This window comes from Triticum urartu, chromosome 3 (genome assembly GCF_003073215.2).
Source record: "Triticum urartu cultivar G1812 chromosome 3, Tu2.1, whole genome shotgun sequence".
Classification (NCBI taxonomy): domain Eukaryota; kingdom Viridiplantae; phylum Streptophyta; class Magnoliopsida; order Poales; family Poaceae; genus Triticum; species Triticum urartu.
Window position 1 is genome coordinate 55267484 of NC_053024.1, and position 16032 is coordinate 55283515.

The 16032-nt window shown below is 48.5% G+C and overlaps 1 protein-coding gene across 1 annotated transcript; it reads right to left on the bottom strand.

Moving 5' to 3' along the window:
- Positions 1-350: 350 nt before the first annotated feature.
- Positions 351-1372, bottom strand: LOC125542794 (xyloglucan endotransglycosylase/hydrolase protein 8-like). The gene is made up of 2 exons (XM_048705968.1): positions 1032-1372; positions 351-931 (listed from the first exon to the last, which is right to left on the bottom strand). The coding sequence occupies exons 1-2, from the start codon at positions 1299-1301 to the stop codon at positions 368-370; spliced, it is 834 nt and encodes a 277-aa protein (XP_048561925.1). The 5' UTR covers positions 1302-1372; the 3' UTR covers positions 351-367.
- Positions 1373-16032: the final 14660 nt, after the last annotated feature.

The following is a 16032-nucleotide window of genomic DNA, read 5'->3' on the forward strand; positions in this document are numbered from 1 at the left end:
CCAACGAGACCGACTGCGGCGGAGCAAAAATTATAACAGTGAATTCATATTCAAAAGAAGTTTTCAATTATATAATTTTTGTTCCCGCCGCAGTCGGTCTCGTTGCTTAAATTTATGATCAAAGTTGAAGTGCGAAAACCGAGAACACACTATATTTTGAAACGGATGGAGTATATATTGCTGTAACCAAAGGCACGATAAAAATTACATGCATCTTTCTTCAGGAAAAAAAAACTAGGTGTACAAACAATCGCCCACACATTGCTGCAGGGCTGCCCTTTAATCACAAATTCACAAAGAAGAACCAGAATCATGTACTGTATCCAAGAAAAAGATATCCATATCAACAATGGATGCCCGGCGGGGATCAGTAGCGGCTGCACTCTGCGGGGAGCCCCTGCGGGAACCTGTACCCATCCTCGCAGTAGTTGTAGCGCATGTAACTACGCTCCGCCCACTTGACGGTGCCCCACTCGGCGCCGTCGAGCTGCTTCTTCATCCACCTGCTGCTGCCGGCATGGCACGCGCCGCCGCTGACGCAGGCGTTGGCGTAGAAGTTGCGGTAGGAGACGACGAAGGGCGCGTTGGACCAGTTGATCGGGATCTTGCCCTTCTCGGTCGCCCAGTAGCTGCCGTCCCACAGCGTGGCGTGCAGCCTCATGGGCCTGGAGCTAGGGTAGGGGAGGCCGGCGAAGCGCTTGAAGGACCGGATGAAGAGGTTGTCCACCTTGAAGAGGATGTTCTCCGGGTTCCAGATGATCGTGTAGGTGTGGTAGTCGGCGGCGGGGTCGAACCAGAGGTCGAATTGGTGCTCCTTCTTGCCATCGCCGTTGGCCCACACGTTGGTGTTGAGTACAACCGGGTGGCCCGTCGAGTTGCCCATGAACTCCATGTCGATCTCGTCGCGCCACTCGTCGTCACCGGAAGAAAGCTGCAATTAACAGCAACGCAGGATCAGCTAAAAATATAAAGATCGATAGGGCGAGTTTAATGTTGGTCCTTAACGAAATTAATTAAGCTGGTCGACTTACGTAGAAGCAGGACACGGTGCCGGCGGAGTTTCCCGGGATGAGCTTCATCTGGATGCTGAACTCACCGTAGAGAAACTGCTCCTTGGAGTTGAAGCCGGCGGCGCCGGATTGCTGGTTGAGATTGAGCATCACCACCTCCTGGCCCGAGGCGTCGTACCCCGTCCGGACGGTGCCGTCCGTGTTGAACCTCTTGTCCAGCCAGGACTTGGCCGAGGCGGCCTGCAAGAGCGCCAGGGCCACGGCGAGCACATCCAGAAAACGCCGTGCCATGGTGGATGCTATGGACTAGAGCTTCTTGGAATCAAATGTGCATACAAAGTGGAGTGCCTTGTATGGTGTGTGGTGAGAAGAAGCACGGGAGATATCGCGGTTTTATAGTGGTGCCGTCCAGCTGCTGTGGCCCTGCCTGTTGATGCATGGGGCACATCTTTTTGCATGCATGCATGATCGACCGGGTGGGCGCGAAGGCCGTTACAATTATTAGGGCAGCACATGGAAAGAATCTGCCATAATTTCTCGTGCTAACGTACATTTGCGGCTTCATGAGGTGCGTTAAAGGAACACTGATGAGATTCGCAAGAAAAGGGAGCACTGATGATGGAACTGCTGATTAAATCCATCAGCAAAGCAAAGGTCAAGTGGTGGAATCCAGGCCAGTGACACGTACGTAAGCACCGCCACCGATTATGGCTCGTCAATTTCGATCATCATTCATTGTTTTTTTTTTGTTTTTTTTTAGGGTGATCATCATTCATTGTCATAGGTGTGATCGTCGGCTAACCGCCTCCTCGCGCTCCCGCGTCAAATCAAACAAAGTTGTTAAAGGACATGCCATGTTACTAGCATTGCATAGTACTCCCTCTGTAAACTAATATAAAAATGTTTAGAATATTAAAATAGTGGAGGGAATACTCCGTAACTAAACTGTAACAACCTTCGCGCCCACCCGGTCGATAATGCATGCATGCAAAAAAATGTGCCCCGAATAAAGCACATGAAGATACCGCAAAAAACCGTGGTCTCTCCACTCTCCAGCGAAGAGGTCGGCACACTTTGGCGAAAGTGTCAACGGACGAAGTAATAGGAGACGGTGCCCTACATATGTACATGCATGTCAGGTCGATCAGTTCGTTATATATTACAGTATTTTATATCGGGATTGTTAAATCTCAATGCTATTTTAGTAACATCTTACATGAAGATTCGTGCAATTTTTTTCTAGTTTTTCTATTTTCTTTCTTTCATGTTATGGCATTTGACTCAGACTTAATTAAATTTCAGTCGACTGAAATCTAGCCACACTTATTTTATATATCACTACTAGGAAAAGGGCTATAGATGATATGGCCACTAATGGCACACCAGATATGTGGTGCGCCATTACTATATAGTAATGGCGCACCATGAGTTGGTGCACCATTAGTGTTGTAGACACTATTATGCCCGAACGCTTTCCAGGGCATGGCTGGCGTCCACCTGATGATGGGTGGATAAAAATCAACACTGACGGAAGCATTGCTATGGAAGCGCGGCGAGGTGGAGTTGGAGGCGTGGCTAGATCTCCCACGGCCCTGAGAGCTGCCCGGTGTAAACCGTATTCAGGTATTACAGACCCTCTCGTAGCTGAAGCACTTGCAGTTCGTGATGGAGTTATCTTTGCAAAGCTTCGAGGCTACGATAAAGTTGTCATTGAGACAGACTGTATGGAGATAGTTGATCTCTGGAACTCGCGTCAGGCTCATCGAGCAGTGGTGGCGCCTATCTTGTTCGAGATTGGGGAGCATGCTTGTAGTTTTTCTTCTTTCCTTGTTCAACATGTATGTAGATCAGCAAACTTTTCTGCCCACCTTTGTGCCAAGCAGGCTAGCACTTTGGAGGTTACAGATTGCTGGTTAGACGTTATTCCGAGTTTTCTTGTAACTAGCCTCCTGGCGGATGATGCTGGGGCGGTTGATGTTGAATAAAGCTGCCCAAATTTCCCCGCAAAAAAAATTAATAGTTTAACTAGTAATGGCGCACCTGCCACCCAGTGCGCCACTACTATAATTTGTTTTGCAAAACTAATAATGGCGCACCTCAAGCCGACGACCCACCGCACCCTCCCCCGCTCCACCGCCGCCGAGGACCCACCGCACCCTCCTTCGCTCCACCGCCACCGCCGCCGACACCCCGCACCCTCCCCCGCTCCACCGCCGCCGACGACCCCCCGCATCCTCCCCCGCTCCACTGTCACAAATGAATGCAACTAAAAATCCAAAAAAAAACAAATTTGATTATATTTTCAAATAACAAATTTGATGATATTTTCAAATAACAAATTTGATGATATTTTTAAAAAAATTATTACTGTTTTTATAAAACTTTATTACTGTTTCATATTCATATGCATTTTCTAAAAAATTATTAGATGCAACAAAAATAATAATAATAAGTTACTTATGGCGCACTGTCGGTGTCAAAACCGCCAGATCTCAGGTAGGGGGTCCCGAACTGTGCGTCTAGGCCGGATGGTAACAGGAGGCAGGGGACACGAAGTTTTACCCAGGTTCGGGCCCTCTTGATGGAGGTAAAACCCTACGTCCTGCTTGATTAATATTGAAGATGTGAGTGTTACAGGAGTAGAACTACCACGAGATCAGAGAGGCTAAACCCTAGAAGCTAGCCTATGGTATGATTGTATATTGTGATTGTTGTCCTACGGACTAAAACCCTCCGATTTATATAGACACCGGAGAGGGTTAGGGTTACACAAGGTCGGTTACAAAGGAGGAGATATCCATATACGTATTGCCTAGCTTGCCTTCCACGCCAAGTAGAGTCCCATCCGGACACGAGACGAAGTCTTCAATCTTGTATCTTCATAGTCTAACAGTCCGGCCAATGGAGATAGTCCGGCTGTCCGGAGACCCCCTAATCTAGGACTCCCTCAGTAGCCCCTGAACCAGGCTTCAATGACGATGAGTCCGGCGCGCAGTTGTCTTCGGCATTGCAAGGCGGGTTCCTTCTCTGAATACATCACAGAAGTTGAATACGAGGATAGTGCCCGACCCTGCAAAATAAGTCCCACATTTCACCATAGAGAGAATAATGTTTTTTCGCAGATCTAATTTGCTGGCTTGTTTTGACAGCATGACGTTATGTCATGGCCCGGTGATTATTCGAACCGTTTCTTTTAACCAGCCCCGCACATAACGCGAGGCAGTTTTTCGACACGTCCTGTCAAAGCAGAGACCGTGTCCCCTTATTACGGGATTCTCATCAATACGGGCGTGGGTAACCCAACCGCGCCATCAATTGCGGGGCTTGGGGGATAAGCGAGTTTTACTAGGCAAGTGGGGACGTTTAATTTTGTCCGCCCATATAAAGGGATAAGGATTCACCTTTCTATCCACGCCTTCTTCCTCCTCTGCTCATCCGTTCCCGCATACTCGAACTCTAGCGCCCAAGTCCTCACTTCCATCTCAACCTTCTCCAACCATGTCCGGAGCGAGAGGCAAGTGGATAGTCTCCTTCGTCATGGAGGGAGACATCAAGAAACTGAGGAGAGCCGGATACCTGCACGACGACATCGCGCACCGGCTCCCAGATGAGGGACAACTCATCCCCACCCCTGAGCCCCATGAGAGGGTGGTATTCCTCACCCATTTCCTCCGCGGACTAGGATTCCCTCTCCATCCCTTCGTCCGGGGGCTCATGTTTTATTACGGTCTGGATTTCCATGATCTATCCCCAAACTTCATCCTCAACATCTCGGCGTTTATCGTCGTGTGCGAGGCCTTCCTCCGCATCAAGCCCCACTTCGGCTTATGGCTGAAGACCTTCAATGTCAAGCCGAAGGTAGTGAGCAGCCGCCAGGTGGAGTGCGAAGGCGCCATGGTGGGCAAGATGCCCAACATCACATGGCTCGAGGGCACCTTCGTGGACACCATAAAGAGGTGGCAATCGGAGTAGTTCTATATCACCGAGCCGCGCGACCCCGCATGGGTAGCGGCCCCCGAGTTCCGATCCGGCATCCCCATGCGGCTCACCTCCTGGAAAGAGAAGGGCCTGTCCTGGGTAATTCAAAAGAGCTGTTGGAAATATGCCCTAGAGGCAATAATAAATTAGTTATTATTATATATTTCATTGTTCATGATAATCGTTTATTATCCATGCTAGAATTGTATTGATAGGAAACTCAGATACATGTGTGGATACATAGACAACACCATGTCCCTAGTAAGCCTCTAGTTGACTAGCTCGTTGATCAATAGATGGTTATGGTTTCCTAACCATGGACATTGGATGTCGTTGATAACGGGATCACACCATTAGGAGAATGATGTGATGGACAAGACCCAATCCTAAGCCTAGCACAAAGATCGTGTAGTTCGTTTTGTAAAGCTTTTCTAATGCCAAGTATCATTTCCTTAGACCATGAGATTGTGCAACTCCCGGATACCGTAGGAGTGCTTTGGGTGTGCCAAACGTCACAACGTAACTGGGTGGCTATAAAGGTACACTACAGGTATCTCTAAAAGTGTCTGTTGGGTTGGCACGAATCGAGACTGGGATTTGTCACTCCGTGTAAACGGAGAGGTATCTCTGGGCCCACTCGGTAGGACATCATCATAATGTGCACAATGTGACCAAGGAGTTGATCACGGGATGATGTGTTACGGAACGAGTAAAGAGACTTGCCGGTAATGAGATTGAACAAGGTATCGGATACCGACAATCGAATCTCGGGCAAGTACAATACCGCTGGACAAAGGGAATTGTATACGGGATTGATTGAATCCTCGACATCGTGGTTCATCCGATGAGATCATCATGGAACATGTGGGGGCCAACATGGGTATCAAGATCCCGCTGTTGGTTATTGGCCGGAGAGTTGTCTCGGTCATGTCTGCATGGTTCCCGAACCCGTAGGGTCTACACACTTAAGGTTCGGTGACGCTAGAGTTGTTATGGGAAATAGTATGTGGTTACCGAAGGTTGTTCGGAGTCCCGGATGAGATCTCGGACATGACGAGGTGCTCCGGAATGGTCCGAAGGTGAAGATCGGTATATTGGACGAAGGGTATTGGAGTCCGGAATTGTTCCGGGGGTACCAGGTAATGACCAGTGTGTCCGAAAGGGGTTTCGGAGGCCCCGACAAGCGTTGGGGGGCCTTATGGGCCAAGGGGAGAGAGCACATCAGCCCATTAAGGGGCTGAGCGCCCCTCCCACCCCATCTCACGTAACCAGGAGTGGTGGGGGCGCCACCCCTAGGGCAGCCGCCCCTCCTGGCTTGGGGGGCAAGTTTCCTAAGGGGTGGGGGCGCCCAAACCCATCTAGGGTTTCCCCTGTGGCCGCCGCCCTCCCCTAGGGAACCCTAGGGCGCCTCCCCCTCCTCCCTTTCCCCTATATATAGTGAGGGAGAGAGAGGGCAGCCGCACCCTTCCCCTGGCGCAGCCCTCTCCCTCATCCAACACCTCGTCCTCCTCCGTAGTGCTTGGCGAAGCCCTGTCGGAGAACCACGAGCTCCATCACCACCATGCCGTCGTGCTGTCGGAGTTTTCCCTCAACTTCTCCTCTCCCCTTGCTGGATCAAGAAGGAGGAGACGTCCCCGGGATGTACGTGTGTTGAACGCGGAGGTGCCGTCCGTTCGGCACTAGGATCATTGGTGATTTGGATCACGACGAGTACGACTCCATCAACCCCGTTCACTTGAACGCTTCCGCTTAGCGATCTACAAGGGTATGTAGATGCACTCCCCTCTCCCTCGTTGGTAGATGACTCCATAGATTGATCTTGGTGATGCGTAGAAAATTTTAAAATTCTGCTACGTTCCCCAACAGTGGCATCATGAGCTAGGTCTATGCGTAGTTTCTATGCACGAGTAGAACACAAGAGTGGGCGTCGATTTTGTCAATTTACTTGTTGTTACTAGTCTTATCTTGATTCGACGGCATCGTGGGATGAAGCGGCCCGGACCGACCTTACACGTACTCTTACGTGAGACTGGTTCCACCGACTGACATACACTAGTTGCATAAGGTGGCTAGCGGGTGTCTGTCTCTCCCACTTTAGTCGGATCGGATTCGATGAAAAGGGTCCTTATGAAGGGTAAATAGAAATTGGCATATCACGTTGTGGTTTTCGCGTAGGTAAGAAACGTTCTTGCAAGAAACCTATAGCAGCCACGTAAAAACTTGCAACAACAATTAGAGGACGTCTAACTTATTTTTGCAGCATATGCCTTGTGATGTGATATGGCCAAAAGGATGTAATGAATGATATATGTGATGTATGAGATTGATCATGTTCTTGTACTAGGAATCACGACTTGCATGTCGATGAGTATGACAACAAGCAGGAACCATAGGAATTGTCTTAATTTATTTATGACCTGCGTGTCAACATAAACGTCATGTAATTACTTTACTTTATTGCTAAAGCGTTAGCCATAGTAGTAGAAGTAATAGATGACGAGACAACTTCAAGAAGACACGATGATGGAGATCATGATGATGGAGATCATGGTGTCATGCCGGTGACAACGATGATCATGGAGCCCCGAAGATGGAGATCATAAGGAGCAAAATGATATTGGCCATATCATGTCACTATTTGATTGCATGTGATGTTTATCATGTTTTACATCTTATTTGCTTAGAACGACGGTAGCTTAAATAAGATGATCCCTTGTGATAATTTCAAGAAAGTGTTCCCCCTAACTGTGCACCGTTGCGAAGGTTCGTTGTTTTGAAGCACCACGTGATGATCGGGTGTGATAGATTCTAACGTTCGAATACAACGGGTGTAAGACAGATTTACACAAGCAATACACTTTGGTTGACTTGACGAGCCTAGCATGTACAGACATGGCCTCGGAACACAGAAGACCGAAAGGTCGAACATGAGTCGTATAGAAGATACGATCAACATGAAGATGTTCACCGATGTTGACTAGTCCGTCTCACGTGATGATCGGACACGACCTAGTAGACTCGGATCATGTTTCACTTAGATGACTAGAGGGATGTCTATCTGAGTGGGAGTTCATTAAATAATTTGATTAGATGAACTTAATTATCATGAACATAGTCTAAATTGTCTTTGCAAATATGTTGTAGATAAATAGCTCACATTGTAGCTCCCTGTTTCAATACATTCCTAGAGAAAGATTAAGTTGAAAGATATTGTAAGCAATGATGCGGACTAGGTCCGTAGTCCAAGGAGTGTCCTCACTGCTACACAGAAGGCTTACGTCCTTGATGCACCGCTCGACGTGCAAACCCCTACAACGTCGTCTGTGGATGTTGTGAACACCTGACAGACACATCCTGATGACTACTTGATAGTTTAGTGCACCATACTTTACGGCTTAGAATCGGGATTCCAATGACGTTTTGAACGCCAAAGAACATATGAGATGTTCCAAGAACTGAAATTGGGATTTCAGGCTCATGCCCGTGTCGAGAGGTGTGAGACCTCTGACAAGTTCTTTTGCCAACAAGATGGAGGAGAATAGCTCAGCTAGTGAGCATGTCCTCAGAATGTCTGGGTGCTACAATCACTTAAATCAAGTGGGAGTTAAACTTCCAGATAAGATAGTGATTGATAGAGTTCTCTAGCCACTATCACTAAGCTACTAGATCTTCATGATGAACTATGACATGCAAGGGATGGAGTTGATCCCGGAGCTGTTCGCGGTGCTTAAGACCGCAAAATGTAGAAATCAAGAAGGAGCGTCAAGTGTTGATGGTTTAACAAGACCACTGGTTTCAAGAAGGGCAAGGGCTAGAAGGGAAACTTCATGGATGGCAAACCAGTTGCCGCTCCAGTGAAGGAACCCAAGGTTGAACACAAACCCGAGACTAAGTGCTTCTATTGTAAGGGGAACAGTCACTGGTAGCGAAATTACCCCAAATGCATGGTAGATAAGAAGGCTGGCAACTTCAAAGTATATACGTGTTATTAATGTGTACATCACTAGTACTCCTGGTAGCACCGGGGTATAGGATACCGGTTCAGTTGCTATTATTGGTGACTTGAAGCAAAAGCTACGGACTAAACGGAGACTGGCTAAGGGGGAGGTGACGATGTGTGTTGGAAGTGTTTCCAAAGTTGATGAGATCACCATCGCATGCTCCATCTACCTTTGGGATTAGTATTGAACCTAGATAAATGTTATCAGGTGTCTACGTTGAGCATGAATATGATTAGATCATGTTCATTGCAATACGGTTATTCATTTAAGTTAGAGAATAATGGTTATTCTGTTTACATGAATAATACCTTCCATGGTCATGCACCCTATGTGAATGGTTCAGTGAATCTCGGTCGTAGTAATACACATGTTCACGCCAAAAGATGTAGATAGTACCACTTTCTTGTGGCACTGCCGCTTAGGTCATATTGTCATAAGATGCATGAAGAAACTCCATATCGATGGATGTTTGGAGTCACTTGATTTTGAATCGCTTGACACATGCGAGCCATGCCTCATGGGCAGGATGACTAAGACCCCGTTTTCAGGTACAATGAAATGGGCAAGTGACTTGTTGGAAATCATACATGCTGATGCGTGTGGTCCGATGAGAATTGAAGCGTGCGGTGGATATCACTATTTTTCATCTTCACTGACGATTTGAGTAGATATAGGTATATTTACTTAATGAAGCACAAGTCTGAAACATTTGAAAAGTTCAAGCGATTTCAGAGTGAAGTTAAGAATCATCATAACAATAAGATCATGTTCCTACGATATGATCAAAAGGGGATTTTCTGAGTTATGAGTTTGGCAATCACTTAAGACATTGTGGAATTGTTTCACAGTTGAAGCCACCTGGAACACCACAAGGTAATGGTGTGTCCGGACATCGTAATCGAACACTATGAGATATGGTGCGATCTATGATGTCTCTTACCGATCTACCGTTTTCATTTTGAGGTTATGTGTTAGAGACAGCTGCATTCACTTTAGATAGGACACCATATAAGTCCGTTGAGACGACGTCGTATGAACATTGGTTTGGCAAGAAACCAAAGTTGTCGTTTCTTATTGTTTGGGGCTGCGATGCTTAAGGCTTCAGCCGGAGAAGCTCGAACCCAAAGCGGACAAACACATCTTCATAGGATACCCAAAGGTTACAGTTGGGTATACCTTCTATCTCAGATCCAAGGGCAAATTGTTTGTCGCTAAGAACGGGTCCTTTCTCGAGAAGGAGTTTCTCTCGAAAGAATTGAGTGGGAGGAAGATAGAACTTGATGAGGTTGTCGAACCTTTACTTCAACCAGAGAGTGACGCAACACAGAAAGATGTTTTCTGTGGTGCCTACGTCTGTTGAATAGGAAGTTAATGATAGTGATCATGAAGCTTCGGATCAAGTTGCTATCGAACCTCGTAGGTCGACAAGGATATGTACTACTCCTAAGTGGTACGGTAATCCTGTCTTAGATATCATGTTGTTAGACAACAATGAACCTACGAGCTATGGAGAAGCGATGGTGGGCCCGTATTCCGACAAATGGTTAGAAGCCATGAAATCCGAGATAGGATCCATATATCAGAACAAAGTATGGACTTTGGTGGACTTGCCCGATGATCAGCGAGCCATTGAGATAAATGGATCTTTAAGAAGAAGACGGACGTGGGCGGTAATGTTACCGTCTATGAAGCTCGACTTGTGGGAAAGAGTCTTTTCACAAGTTCAAGGAGTTGACTACGATGAGAATTTCTCACCCGTAGCGATGCTTAAGTCCGTCAGAATCATGTTAGCATTAGCAGTATTTTCGTTTATGAAATCTGACAGATGGATGTCAAAACAAGTTTTCTTACTAGTTTCCGTAAGAAAAGGTTGTATGTGATACAATAAAAGGTTTTGTCGATCCTAAGGATGCTAAAAGGTATGCTAGCTCCAGCAATCCTTCTATGGACCAGAGCAAGCATCTCGGAGTCAGAATACATGCTTTGATAGAGTGATCAAAGCTTTTAGGTTTATACAATGTTTACTAGAAACTTGTATTTACAAGAAAGTGAGTGGGAGCACTACAACATTTCTGATAAGTATATGTGGATGACATATTGTTGATCCGAAATGATGTAGAATTTCTGGAAAGCATAAACGGTTGTTTGAAGAGTGATTTTCAAAGGAAGACCTGCATAAAGCTGCTTACATATTGGGCATCAGGATCTATAGAAATAGATCAAGACGCCTAATGATACTTTCAAAGAATGCACACCTTGACATGTTTTTGAAGGAGTTCAAAATAGATCAGTCAAAGAAGGGGTTCTTACCTGAGTTGTAAGGTGTGAAGGTTAGTAAGACTCAAAGCTTGACCACGGCAAAAGAAAGAGGAAGGACAAAGGTCGTCCCCTATGCTCTTGTCATAGGCTCTATACGGTATGCCATGCTGAAGTACCGCACCTATTGTGTGCCTTGCCACATGTCTGGCAAGAGGGTACAAAGGTGATCTAGGAGTGGATCACCAGATAGCAGTCAAAATTATCCTTGGAGGAATAAGGAAATGTTTCTCGGTTATGGAGGTGATAAAGAGTTCGACGTAAAGAGTTACGTCGATGCAAGCTTAACACCTATCCGGATATCTCTGAGTAGAGATACCGGATACGTATCATGGAGCAACAATTTGGAATAGCTCCAAGTGGATCGTGGCAGCAGCATCTATGATATGGCATAAAGTTTTGCGAAATACATAGGGATCTGAATATGGCAAGACCCGTTGACTACAACCTCTCTCACAAGCATAACATGATCAAACCCAGAACTCATTGAGTATTAATCACATAGTGATGTGAACTAGATTAGTGACTCTAGTAAACTCTTTGGATGTTGGTCACATGGAGATGTGACCTCTGAGTGTTAATCACATGGCAATGTGAACTAGATTATTGACTCTAGTGCAAGTGGGAGACTGTTGGAAATATGCCCTAGAGGCAATAATAAATTAGTTATTAATATATATTTCATTGTTCATGATAATCGTTTATTATCCATTCTAGAATTGTATTGATAGGAAACTCAGATACATGTGTGGATACATAGACAACACCATGTCCCTAGTAAGCCTCTAGTTGACTAGCTCGTTGATCAATAGATGGTTACGGTTTCCTAACCATGGACATTGGATGTCGTTGATAACGGGATCACATCATTAGGGGAATGATGTGATGGACAAGACCCAATCCTAAGCCTAGCACAAAGATCGTGTAGTTCGTTTGCTAAAGCTTTTCTAATGTCAAGTATCATTTCCTTAGACCATGAGATTGTGCAACTCCCGGATACCGTAGGAGTGCTTTGGGTGTGCCAAACGTCACAACGTAACTGGGTGGCTATAAAGGTACACTACAGGTATCTCCGAAAGTGTCTGTTGGGTTGGCATGAATCGAGACTGGGATTTGTCACTCCGTGTAAACGGAGAGGTATCTCTGGGCCCACTCGGTAGGACATCATCATAATGTGCACAATGTGACTAAGGAGTTGATCACGGGATGATGTGTTACGGAACGAGTAAAGAGACTTGCCGGTAACGAGATTGAACAAGGTATCGGATACCGACGATCGAATCTTGGGCAAGTACAATACCGCTGGACAAAGGGAATTGTATACGGGATTGATTGAATCCTCGACATCGTGGTTCATCCGATGAGATCATCGTGGAACATGTGGGAGCCAACATGGGTATCCAGATACCGCTGTTGGTTATTGGCCGGAGAGTTGTCTCGGTCATGTCTGCATGGTTCCCGAACCCATAGGGTCTACACACTTAAGGTTCGGTGACGCTAGAGTTGTTATGGGAAATAGTATGTGGTTACCGAAGGTTGTTCGGAGTCCCGGATGAGATCCCGGACATGACGAGGAGCTCCGGAATGGTCCGGAGGTGAAGATCGGTATATTGGACGAAGGGTATTGGAGTCCGGAATTGTTCCGGGGGTACCAGGTGATGACCAGTGTGTCCGAAAGGGGTTTCGGAGGCCCCGGCAAGCGTTGGGGGGCCTTATGGGCCAAGGGGAGAGGGCACATCAGCCCACTAAGGGGTTGAGCGCCCCTCCCACCCCATCTCATGTAACCAGGAGAGGTGGGGGCGCCACCCCTAGGGCAGCCGCCCCTCCCGGCTTGTAGGGCAAGTTTCCTAAGGGGTGGGGGCGCCCAAACCCATCTAGGGTTTCCCCTGTGGCCGCCGCCCCTCCCCTAGGGAACCCTAGGGCGCCTCCCCCTCCTCCCTTTCCCCTATATATAGTGAGAGAGAGAGAGGGCAGCCACACCCTTCCCCTGGCGCAGCCCTCTCCCTCATCCAACACCTCGTCCTCCTCCGTAGTGCTTGGCGAAGCCCTGCCGGAGAACCACGAGCTCCATCACCACCATGCCGTCGTGCTGTCGGAGTTTTCCCTCAAATTCTCCTCTCCCCTTGCTGGATCAAGAAGGAGGAGACATCCCCGGGCTGTACGTGTGTTGAACGCGGAGGTGCCGTCCGTTCGGCACTAGGATCATCGGTGATTTGGATCACGACGAGTACGACTCCATCAACCCCATTCACTTGAACACTTCCGCTTAGCGATCTACAAGGGTATGTAGATGCACTCCCCTCTCCCTCGTTGCTAGATGACTCCATAGATTGATCTTGGTGATGCGTAGAAAATTTTAAAATTCTGCTACGTTCCCCAACAAGAGCTGACCGGACTCCAGTCATTTATTCAGAACATGGTGGATAAGAAGCTCAAGCTTGTCAACATAGTCCAGGTTATGCTCGTTCACCGGATACTCCCGTGCCAACAACGGGAGTTTACCTTGTGGGAGTTCAATCCGGCGCAGCACCGAACTCTGAACAGGCTCTTCTACACGACTCATGAAGATGCCTGGAGGGTGCTGTTCAAGGGCACCGCGGTCCCTCCCCCCATTACTGAGGATCGCAGATTCAGCGCGAAGCGCCATGCCAGTGCGGTAAGTTGTTTTACCTCTTACAGAGTATTTGATTTATATATATATATATAGATTGGCTCTATGTGGGATCTAAACTCCTATAATTTTGACAGGACTGACAGAAGATGGCCGGACAGATCGACTGTCCGGCTCCCTTGCCTGAAGGCCCCGCAGACGCTCTTCTGACGAAGATGCTGACTCTGGCCCCATATAAGGTGCCGGAGAAGACCAAGAAGGCCAAGGGAGCTCGAAAGAGTTCCCGACGCCAGGCGTCGTCGGACTCACCGTCCGATGACTATGCGGTGCACTCTTCCCCCAAAGACGAGGAAGAGGAAGAAGAGGCTCCCCCACCGACTGGGGGAGACAAGAAAAGGAAAGCCGCCCCAACTGGGGAGGCCGAAGGGTCCAAGAAGGGAAGGACGCTCCTTCCGGACAGCTCCACTGCCGCCGACGAAAGTGAAGACGAGTGGTTGCCCAGGGGCAAGCCCCAGGGGAGATCGTAAGTATTCAGATACCAAAGTAACCCATAGGATTCCTTTGTCGCATTGCTTTCCTTAACGCTGAACTCAATTGTGCAGGCCGCCCCCGAGCCAATATCGAGGTATCCTCGGACGGCTCCCTGGGCACGTCGGACATGGATAGCGATCCAGTCCCAACGGCCACCTCCCCTCATCCGGCCGACGACACCGAGGTGCTGTCTCAAGAGGCATCGGATCAGGGGGGACAGTCCCGGAGGTGCCTCAAGGCGACCTTCCGGACTCCGGGAGCCGAGGGGACGGGGTCCCCGGAAGCTCCGAGTTCGGCCCTCAGCCGAACACCGCGCCGGAACCTCCAACGGATCCGAGCTCGGGCAGGCGGTCCCCTTCTAAGGAGGGTGAGACACCAGTGCCGGTAACCTTTGTCCACCCAGAGGCGCCGGACACTATGTTGGAAGCACTTTGCAGCGCTTCCATCGAGGAGGAGCACCGCACTATCATGAGTGCGGTGATCCAGAAGGTTCAGTCCGCAGAGCAGATTGACTGAAACCTTTACTAGCCTTCTAACAGGCTTCGAGGTAAGTATTTTAAAATGTAGTAGAAGTGTTACCGCATTGACAGTAGCCCCAGATGCTTTGTTCGGTGTTCACAAAGAAAAGCCGAACAGAGGATCAAATAATATCGCAGGAGTCGAATATAAGTATGTCAATATGCATATGCAGGCGTCGCTGCTGGCGTCCGCCGCACTAACTGCGGAGGTCGCCGTACTGAAGGAGGCCCTCGAGGGGTCCCAGAAAGAGCTCGGCCTTGCTAAGAGGCAGCTCGAGGAGAACAAGGGTAAGTAATACCCCGTCTGTATATGAGAAAAAGGACGCGATTGCTAAATGACAGGATCATTGTATGTTTGCCAGGGGCCACGACCGAGGTGGCGACCCTGAAGCAAGCGCTGTCCCAGGCCGAAGAAAAGGCGGCCCAGGAGCGCACCGAGCGAGAGAGGCACGAGGCTCGGGTGGGCGAGGTGCAGCAAGAGCTCCAGGCTCTCGTGACCAAGAACGAGGCGTTGGAGCTTGACTTGAAGACGAGAGAGTCTGAGCTTGCCGCGGCTCGTGAGAGCGCGAAGAGTGCCAAGGCCGAGGCCCAGAAGGCCCTTCAGGGGATCGAGGCGATCAAGAAGATAGCGGTGGGTAAGGCTTTCTATATGCAAAGCAAGCATGTAAAGGTGAATTACCGATTACATACCCGAATCCGAAGCTTTTCAGGAGCATTCGCAGATTTGCCCCGCAGTGTGTCCGATGCCGCACTTTTCTACCAGGACGAGGACGGAAGCTCGACGGAGAAGCTGTTCTGGTCTCAGTATGCTGAGGCCGAACATCCGGTGCCAATGAGCGACCAGCTGAAGCAGATGGCCGAGCTACATAAGGCGGCAGATCAGGCCATGAAGGGCTTCATAGTCCGGTTGTGGCCTGGCGACGCCCTTCCGAACAACTTCTTCGGCCAGGTGAGCCGGCTTGTGGATGCCTGCCCACGGCTGGAGGTCGTCAAGCGATCCGTCTGCATTGAAGGTGCACGCCGGGCCTTCGCCCGTGTGAAAACGCAGTGGGTCAAGCTAGACGTCG

Coding starts and splice junctions, on each gene's coding strand:
- LOC125542794 (XM_048705968.1), bottom strand. CDS start 1,301: ATGGCACGGCGTTTTCTGGATGTGCTCGCCGTGGCCCTGGCGCTCTTG. Junction 932..1,031: donor GCACCGTGTCCTGCTTCTAC/GTAAGTCGACCA, acceptor TGTTAATTGCAG/CTTTCTTCCGGTGACGACGA.